Source organism: Anastrepha obliqua, chromosome 1, assembly GCF_027943255.1.
Source record: "Anastrepha obliqua isolate idAnaObli1 chromosome 1, idAnaObli1_1.0, whole genome shotgun sequence".
NCBI lineage: Eukaryota > Metazoa > Arthropoda > Insecta > Diptera > Tephritidae > Anastrepha > Anastrepha obliqua.
In genome coordinates, this window is record NC_072892.1 from 132,729,378 (window position 1) to 132,739,951 (window position 10,574).

General features: G+C 39.5%; 1 protein-coding gene across 1 annotated transcript in view; it reads left to right on the forward strand.

Moving 5' to 3' along the window:
* LOC129250559 (uncharacterized) overlaps positions 1-10,208 on the forward strand; it is a 70,403-nt gene extending 60,195 nt beyond the window's left edge. Inside the window, exons 3-6 of the mRNA XM_054890180.1 lie at positions 2,450-2,658; positions 2,914-3,047; positions 3,340-3,613; positions 10,060-10,208. Of these exons, the coding sequence (XP_054746155.1) occupies positions 2,450-2,658; positions 2,914-3,047; positions 3,340-3,613; positions 10,060-10,145 (703 nt within the window). The 3' untranslated portion in view covers positions 10,146-10,208. The remainder of the gene's footprint in view (positions 1-2,449; positions 2,659-2,913; positions 3,048-3,339; positions 3,614-10,059) is intronic.
* The last annotated feature ends 366 nt before the right edge of the window (positions 10,209-10,574 follow it).

Sequence of the window (10,574 nt, forward strand, 5' to 3'; positions counted from 1 at the left end):
CTGATAAAACGAAGCTGGTGCTATTTACCAGAAAATACTAACCTACATCCTTTCGACATCCCAAATTAAACAACCACGTTCTCTCGTTCTCATCGGAAGTTAGGTATCATGGAGTGATACATGACTCCAAACTCCATTGGAAGCTACACATTGAAAATCGAGAAAAGAAGGTATAGCCAGTATAGCCTTCTACTCCTGCAAATCTATGTTCGGTAAAAAATGGGGACTCAAGCCACAAGTCGTACTGCATGCATTGGCATCACCGGAGCATGTAAAGCTTGCCGCAGTGCTGCCCTCAATGTCCTTTTGCACTTGCTTCCCATCGACTTTTCCGTCATTTCCATCGCAGCTCAAAGTGCAATCAGGATAAAGGAGATTGGCCTCTGAAAGCAATCTCTCAAGGGGCATGGTAGCATTTTTGGGCAGTTAACACCGTATTTCTCCAAACTTTGAACAGATCTCTCTATCGGCAAACTAGAGTTTGAGGGTGGTGCTAGAGCAATCTTTCCAAATAGGCAGGATTGGATCGAGGGGAAAATCGGCACCGAAGCTTGCACCTCTGCCTTCACTGACGGTTCAAAGATGGAATCGGGAGTCAGAGCAGGGGTTTTCTCTAAATCAGCCTATTTATTTATCTCGTTAAACTGTCGAATACTGCTCGTGTTTTTCAAGCAGAAGACTTTGTGATCTTGCAGGCATGCAAAATGTTTATGGAACGTGGGAGCGAGGGAGATGTTAACATTTTCTCCGATAGTCAACCCACGATTAAGGGTCTGACAACGCCATTGTGTAGAACGAAATTAGTAAACTCCTGTAGGGAGAAGATCAAATCTGTTGGGTGTGCAGGTAACATTTCTTTGATCTGGGTTCCAAGACATAGGAACATAGAGAGAAATGAAATTGCTGCTGAGCTTGCCGGGAAGGAGACTGAATTGGCCTCAGATACCTCCTACCCGGTCATCGGCATCCTCTTGACAGTTGTTAAAGGGGAACTGCACAAATTATTTCTCAGGAAAGCGCAGAAAAGATGGAGCTACATTTCTTCATGCACTATTTCGAAAGCCCTTTGGCCCCAATACGATATCCGAATTTCCAAACTCGTAGCTGTGTTTACCGGTCACTGGACGATCGGCACACACGCGGAAAAGCTAGGTTTATCACTTACAGAAGCTGTGGGGACCTTAAAGAGAAGGAGTCTGTAGAGCAGTTTCTCTGTAAATGTCCGGGCTTGGCAGCTAGAAGACTGAGGTCACTAGGAACTCCTTTCTTCGACAGCGTGGGGCAGTGTGCCAACCTAAATCCAGTAAATCTTCTCCTTTATATCAACAGCTCTGGTTAGCTGCAGATATCTGCCTGTTGGAGGTCTCAATATGGTATCAAAACGGCGCTTTAGTGCTACTAAAGGAGTGCCAGGTGCACTTCAACCATTTCAGCTACCTACCTACCTTACACACCCCAACAATTAAAAGTCCAGAGCTGTGATATCACACGATCTTCGTGACCAATCCACTGGGTTGAGACGAGAGCACAATTGCTCATCGAATCGACGGTGCAGTAAATCCATTGATTCACGGGCTGTATAGAAAGTAGCGCCGTCGTGTTGGAACCAAATGTTTCACAGAGCGTCCTTATTCGTAATACAACTCTACAATTTCTAAACGTTATTGAGGCGTTAGTCTTTCCATGTGTATTTAGTTTGACAGTAGTCACGCGTAAGTTGTCAAAAAACCCTCTTTCCAATAGGAGTATCTCTAATCTGATACCCTTTACTTATATACTTGTATGTGTTTGTAGCACAGTTTCATTCTTCTTCTGTGTAATGTTGCTAACAGCATGCATTTGGCTTGCGATGAAATGTTGCTAGCAACATTGATTGTCAAATGAGAAGAAACATCAAATTTGTGAGGAATGCCCTAGAAGGCATGGGCAAATTTTGATAAGAAAAGTGTTTTTAAACAAATTACTGACTCAAAACTATGTATACAAAAAAGATTTACTTTCACTCTTTGCGAAGACTTTTCGCTTAAAAATGTCAATCTTTGGGGTATTCGAACTCAGGCACTTCAGTTGCTGGTATGTTGCGTGGTATTATCGCGACGTGAGCTGAGTACTAATGTCCTATGGATATATTGAAAGCATTTCAAGTGAAACGTGAGCTTAGTCCTATGCTTTAGGAGTACGAAAGTTATGAGCTCCTATTACTGCTTATGGGTGTAGAAGAAATGTACATTTCATAAAACCATTTCATATGGAGATTTTAAAAATTAATAAATATCTGCTATTTAAGACTTTTATGTGACAGCGAACAAATAGCCTTGCGTTAGATTAATTTTGTCCTATAAATAGTAATTTTTCTTATAAACTTTATTTCTGAATTTTACCTCTGCCAATCTACGCTACTTGCTTACCAAATAATATTAACAATTCTACTTGTACTATTTCACCGCAGATACTCGCCAATGATGCATCCGGTGTACATGAAATTCCCCGTCACTGGCATTCAAGTGCAAGATGGCAAATACTTCTGCAACGAATCGACGTGTCGCATTGAATTGAGTTTACTCGGCGCCAAATCCACTGGAGCATACAAGTGCGAGGTTTCTGGTGATGCGCCACTTTTCAAATTGGCAGATAAGGCGGACAATATGACTGTAGCAGGTAAGCATACAAGCAACTCCACAAAACACACACACACACAGCGCGAAATGCATCAGCATCCAACGATAAAAAATAAGTAGCAAAATTAGAGCGAAAAATCACGCAGCAACTTGATGGCTTAAGCGTGGAAAACACTACTATGATGTCTTAGATGCACTTGCGCGACATCCACTTCTGCACGCACTGCTACTCAATGCAATGCTACGTAAAATTTGTCCAACTATTCACCGGTTTTCCTTTTGTATGCATTTCCAGCGCTACCTCAAAGTGACCCGTTGATCGAGAGTTTCAATTCAATGTATCGCATGGAGGAATTGCTCAGCGCCACTTGCACCTCGGACTATTCAAGTTTGCCGACGCGCCTGACCTGGTACATCAATGGTGAGCAGGTGAGTGCGGAGGAGCGAAGAAAATGGAGTAGTGGTGTGTAGATTATTCCAAAAGATGAGGGGTATTCAAGTTGAGAAATGATTAAAAAAATTAAGTTGTTGAATGCGTAGTGCTGTTGTGTTGATTGTTGTGGCGCGCAATTCAATGCAATGGATTTTACGTTTTTGACAATAAAGTATTTGTCAGTTCCTTAACAGGGAGGAGGAAATATTATGTTCCCATTTTTACACACAATAAAGTTTATTTTTATTTTGCAATTTGCTTTCGTCTTTTTCTCTCTGTCCTTTGAAGGCTTCTCTGGGTGAGCTGCAGCCCAGCATCGACACTAGCATTCCAGCGCACGATTATATCCTGCGTCGCCAAAAGCTTCAGGTGCGCTTCTACTTGAGCGGCCCACGCTTCTATCATGCAGGAAAAATTCTCGAGCTGAAGTGTGTGGCGGAAATTGAAAATTTTCCGGAACTGAAGCGCGAAACATCACTGAATGCTGCGCTCATCCACTATGACAACTTGAACAATCAGATGCTGATACATGCGGGCAGCGGAGCGAGTGGCAGTGCGAGTGGTAAGTAGCTTAAAAATGCGCGTACATGCACATATGAAAGTGATGTTTGAGGATTGCGAGATGAACAAAAAAAAAAAAAACAGAAAAAATAAAAAATAAAAAAGTACTATCAAAACAATTACCAACAGCAATAAAATAATAAGGAAAAAATGCATTTGACATAAGGATTCGAAAAAATATTGTCGCTATTGTTTTTATTTATTGCTTTTTTCTTTTTTAAACAGTATTGCAGAACAAGAACTTCAGAATTGTAGAGTTAGTCTAGGTAGGTAGGTAGGTAGAAGTGGCAGTCGGCCTTTAAACAACTCATTTATAGCATTGCCAAGCCATTGTTCAGTTCACCTGCTACTCTCCGTTTAACACTTTTGTTTTAAGTGCATTGATCTAGCTGGCTGTTATATCCCTAAGTTCATCGGTGTCAATCAAGAAAGATGCGCCAAGGTATCTGAACTAAGTGCATTGATCTGGCTGGCGGTTATATCCCTAAGTTCATCGGTGTTAATCAAGAAAGATGCGACCAAGTATCTGAACTTAGTGGCATGTCACGCGACACAGTAAAAGAGAATTCGTCTGACGGACTCTTCCTCCTCCTCCCTCTTGCTGCTTCTGCAATAGTCGAAATGAGGAACATTCACTTTTAGAGCTTGTCGACATATGAGATAATAGGCAATGATCAAATCAATGACCATTGAGCAGTTTGTTTTTTTTGTCCGATTAAGTAGCGCCTTTGGTCGCCTGACATCCCATTTTGAACCAATTAGTTTTGTAGTTTTACATGTCAGACCATCAACCCATCTGGTGTTGGCTGAAGTGACAATTGCGAGAGATATACCTACAATCTCCAGGCAGTTTCCCGCGAAAGCAAAGGTTTAGGAGGACTCCCTTGACAACCTGGACTCCCTCTACTCCTGGAACGATGGGCTTCACGTCAACTCAGCGAGCGATGGGCAAGCACGCTTGTAAGCTCGCGAAATCCTTCTGGCCTCGTATGGATTGTAGGCGTTCGAGGGATCTTCTGAGGATGACAACAGCTCAGCTTTCAAATTTCGTGGGTGTCCTCATAAGTCACTATCCGTGAGTCCTTTTGAGTCCTTTTTGCGTCAGCTGTATGGAGAATAAGGTGTATTCACTTCAGCACTTTCCCCTTTGCTACTTTGCTCTCGCGCGACTAAAACTTAGTTGCCTTGGTTCTCCCTTCTTCCTACGGCTACTTATGTATAGCGTTTTTCAATAGGTGCGCTTCAACTTTTTTCCGATAGGGAGGGCGAACGACGCAATATTTTTTATTTTTCCCTTGTCATTTGTAAACTTCATTAGTATACATTTCATCATGGAACGCTACACACTTGAGCAACGATTGCAAATCGTGCAAATTTTTTATGAAAATAATCGTTCTGTTGCTGATACTTTAAGAGCAAATTTTCCAAAAAATCATCTTCAGTGATGAAGCTCACTTTTGGCTCAATGGCTTTGTCAACAAGCAAAATATGCGTTACTGGGCAGAAAACAATCCACACGTGATTCATGAGGCACCGTTGCATCCCGAAAAAATCACTGTTTGGTGCGGTTTACATGCCGGCGGCGTAATTGGCCCCTATTTTTTCGTTGACGAGAACGATCGCCACGTTACTGTGAATGGAAATCGATACCGCGACATGATAAACGATTATTTTTGGCCGCAATTGAATGGTATGGACTTAGACGACATGTGGTTTCAACAGGACGGGGCCACAAGCCACACAGCACACGCTACAATTGATTTGTTGATGAGTAAGTTCGATGAGCGCATTATTTCCGGAAATGGACCGGTCGAATGGCCGCCGCGCTCGTGTGATTTGACGCCTCTAGACTATTTTCTTTGGGGTTATGTGAAGTCATTTCGGCCGATTTATGCAAAAGAGTGGTCGAAAATTGGGTTCAACGATTGGACTTCGTAAAACGTGCACGCGGTGGCCATGCAAAAGAAATCGAATTTCATACTTAAATGTATATGTTCAAACTCGATAATAAAAAAAAATTAGTTAAAAAAGTTAAACCGTTTGCGTTTTATTCAAAAAAGTTCAGAAGTTGAAGCGCTCTTACTGAAAAACACTTTATATAGCAGGTCTTTATATCAAAAATCTGATGAACTTTATCAGCAGCATAAGGCGGTTAACACAACCGCATATTAGGCACCGTTCGTAGTCCACAAATACTCAACCACCCTCCTTCATACCCTCCTCTGTATTCTCTTTCCTCTTTCTCCTTTCATCTATCGGTTTCCTTCACCTTATTTTTTTTTGCAATGGTATCACAATGGACGAACTTGATTTCTTGTAATCATACCAAGAGGAAGGCGAGTGATAGTGCACTCCTTCGTTAATTTATCGGCTTTACAACTCCCTGATATGTCACTATGCCGTAGCGCCCATGCCAAGTGGATGTGGAAATATTCGGCCATAGAGCTTGTCTAAGATACTCTTAATATAGTTACACATGGAAGGCTATATATAGAATTAATTAAGAGTAGTCTTCATACGCAAAGCAGAAACGGTGACCACAAGTTCTGAGCAAAAAGTTCAGCTCAAAAACACTTTCCTTGAGGTGATGAAGAGGCGCATGAGTCTATAAGTCACACATTCGATTATAAAGGGTGAGCATATTGGAGGTACTTTTTCTAAAGTGGTTTTTGTGACAGATCGCACGTGACTACTCTCAAACTGGATACATAATTTTTTTCAATATTCATTGACATTTCATCATGGAAAGACTTACGTCTCAACAACGTTTACAAATCGTTCAAATGTATTACGAAAATTTACGCTTTGTGAAGAGTGGTATCGCGTGCTCAGGCCAACTTAGGAATGTTCGGCGATGACGCGCATTTTTGGTTTAAGGCTACGTCAATAAGCAAAATTGCTGTGCTTGGGCTGAAGTGCCGAAAACATCCAAGGGCAGCCATTACATCAATTGAAAGCAACCGTTTGGTGTGGCCTATGGATTGGAGGAACCATCGCCGAATTTTTCTTCAAATACGAGGTTGGTGTCAATGTAACAGTCACTGGCGAACGCTATCGCGCCATCATAAACGACTTTTTGATGCCCAAAATTGAAGCACGGTTTCGGTGAGCAATTCATCTCTTGTGTCGGACTAGTGGATTGGCCACCAAGATCGTGGGATATCACACCCTTGGACTTTTATTTGTGGGGGTATGTAAAGTCTGAATGCTTTGTGGATAAACTGGCTTCGATTGTGGCATTAGAAGCCGACATTTCTAAAGTTATTAACTTTAAAAAATATATTTCATGAATGATTCTACACAAGAATAATAAAGATTGCCCAATCAATTTGAATTTTCGTTGTTTTATTTCAACTTAAAACCCGATACCCCTAAATTGTTCACCCTTTACATACAATTGGAAGCCTTTACACCTATTTAAAGATCATTGTGTTATTATTATGATTATTATTAGACTACTGTGCTCTGTGAATAAAAGAGAACTATTGTGCAAAGCCTAGTGAAGTACCCAATACTTTAATGCTTTCTAAAAATGTTAGCTCATTCTGGGGTCTACTGTGCCATAATTTACATGGAGGCACGGCAATACCAACATTCTGTTGTAGCCGTTTTCTGACTAGTGCAGGCCATTTACAAAAATGGATATTCAGTATCCATTTCGCAGAAATGGCAGATGATGGTCTCAAAGAGACCAATTTTGTTTAAGTGGTATCTCAGGCTACAGTGACGTGTAAAGTAACCATTTACAAGTCTTAAATCTACTCTTCTGATTGAAAGTTGCTTATCAACTTCGCTCTGACTCCTCCCACCTTCTGAGAAGTTCGTTGGTGTGACCCTTTGTAAGTCCACAGAAAGGCTTAGAATCAATTAGGGACACGTTTGAACGCTTTTCAGCTAAGTGGTCCGCTATTTCATTTCACTCATGTCCTTCGTATCCAGGAACCCAACCTAATAATAATCTGACCATATATTCGGAGTAAGGGAGCTTAAAGCAAAGTCACTGCCTTCGGTTGCCTTAGACTAATTATATTTTTGTTATATTTAAATTTGAATCTAAAAATCCTTTTAAAGTGCTCCATTCCCTTCAAACTGGTAAAAATGCCAATTTTTTCATCTTTGAAATTATTTAAAAAATTCTAATAAATCAACAGAACCCAATAGCGTTTAATGTTGCCAAAACTCTTCTATAAAAATATGAGCCAAGTTAAAAATTAGTACACCCTTATGCGATCATTTTGCAATTATTTTTTTCGATGGGTCATATTGGTCCCAGAGTCGTTAGAGGGTTGGGAATTTTTTATACCTAAAGGTTTGACTCTTTTGAGACTTGCAAACAGGTTCCCACTCGTTCATGTTTGCATTTATTTAAAGAAATATAATAAATTATTAATGTGGACTTTCCGGATTTATGGAACTTTCACAGAACTGTTTGTCGCGGTAAAAAGTACTAAACCTTGACTCGATCAAGTTATGATTATTTTTGTAGGTGGTACATTATGTTTCAGAGCCGTTAAGGGGTAAATGGAACATGTGATTAGGAAGGAAGTGCCAAAAACTGCCTATGCATAGTTAGGAATTTTAAATAAATCGCTTTAAACATTTAATTTTCCTAAAACAATAGGAGTTTGTGTTTGAGTGGAATGCAAAAATTATTTCAGAAATGGAGAGGATTAAATAGTGGTTACAGTACTGAAGAATAGAGTAGAAAAATGACGCCATTTCCGCAATAATTTTTATTGAAATTATAATTTGCATTTCCTAAGCTTCAAAACGAGATAAAAAGAGGAATTTGGAAAAACATGAATAATCGCGAATTTCGAACAATGTTGTTCCCTTCCATTTTTCAAAATAAAAAAAATTATTTGAATAAAAACCAAAAATGTATTGGGTATTACAAACGAAGTTATATTTACCTTCTGCTCAAATATGAACGAGACTGATTTAATAAAATACAAACGGTTAATTATTGTTCAATTTTAATATTGGAAGTTATAAGTAATTGACTGCATAGCACTAATGCCAATAAACTTTTGGATTCTATACTTCAGTGTGAAAGATATGAAGTGTTACCAACTTCACACTGCTTGTATCTGTAAAACAGCTTATGACATAAACGTCAAAATTGTTCTAATGACAGGTCAATATATAGTTTATAAGCCATCAAAAGCATTTTCATCTCAGTTTTGTTGAATTTCTTTTTCTGTAATGGAATTCAAACGTAATAGTGTGATTGCGCTATATTTTGCCATTGTTCGTGAGCTCAGTCACCTCAAAGTGAATAAAATGTTTGTGTATCGTACCATAAAACGTTACAGTGATACTGGTAACATTGCAAAACGCTATGGAGGTGGACAAAAAAAACCGCAACAACGCCAGAAATGGTTCGGAAAATGAAGGCTCGACTTGAACGAAATCCATGTCGAATTGGACGAAAAATGGCAAAAGAACTGAAAATATTGCAAGACAGCATCCGACGAATATTGAAAAATGAGCTCAAGGTCAAGGCTTACAAGTTCCAAAAAGCACACGATCTTTCACCCCAGCAAACAAAGTTCGGTGCGAAAGAGCAAAGGAGTTGTTGCGCTTGCACGAACGTGGCGAATTTCCTAACATTGTGTTTTCTGATGAAAAAAATTTCCCAATTGAGCAGTTCATAAACACTCAAAACGATCGTGTTTACTTGACCGAACGCCCATACGATAATTTGAGCCTACGCATGCCCACTCGAAGCAATTTCCCATCGCAAGTAATGGTTTGGGCCGCAGTGACCGCTGATGGACGCTCTCCAATCGTTTTTATCGAGCCTGAATGGGATTCATTATCGGGAAAATATTTTAGAAGCTGCTTTAGAGCCGTGGACACGCAAACATTTCGGTCGTAGACCATGGACGTTCCAACAGGACTCGGCACCGTCTCATAAAGCTCGTGTGAACCAAGAATGGTTAAAAAATCATATTCCACACTTCATTTCGTCCACACAATGGCTTTCGAATTCGCCAGACGCAAATCCAATGGACTATTTCATCTGGTCCATTTTGGAGAGCAAGGTGAGGACTAAAAAATATGCCAGTATGGATGCGCTGAAAAAAGCGGTTATATGAGAATGGGCCAAAATACCTCGAGATCACATTCATGCAGCATGCAACTAATTTTTTGACCGTTTGAAGGCTATAGTCAAGGCAAAAGGCGGTCATATCGAGCTAAAGTGAATATATTTTAAAATTGTAATCATTTTTGAACAATTTTGTCTTTGAAATCAATAAAAACTAATTTCACACAAAAAAGTTATGGTGTTTTGAACTTCATATCGTTCACCCTGTACATATACAATATATATGTATATATATCGCATATCAATGTATTTTAAATATATAAAAATCAGCACTTTAAAAAATTATCTCACACAACTTTATACTTCTCTTTTCGCACCTCCGTCCGCATTCGCAGCTTTCACGCATCGCAGCTCCCGTAAAAGTATTCCTCTTTTATTTGTGATATATTTACTTCTCTCCAGCGTGTTGCCTTTCTTATGATCTGCCTGCTATGCACACGCAATCAACCAGAAACAACAATGCAACAGGCGACAGAAAATGCAATTGGCAGAGCCAGCAACAGCTGTGGCAGTGTGGCAATTGAGCCAAGCATCCATGACGGTGGCCACAGCTGCGTCTACTATATCACATTAGTTAGTTAGATTTAACGAATTATGATGTAAATAAAAATATGAAGCAGAGTAAGTAATAAAGAACAAATTATGGAAAATAAAAAAAAAAAAACAGTAAAAATAAGGAAGAAAAAAATTAAATTAATTAAAAAAAAAAAACTAATTTAAAAGTCATAAAATCAGCAGTAATGCATGCATAAATACAGCTAAGTAATTAAATTATCACTGTACATTGAGGTGTGTGAGAAATGCAAATTTCAAAGGCACTGCAAAGCCATTTGCTTTCCTGTGTAAAAAT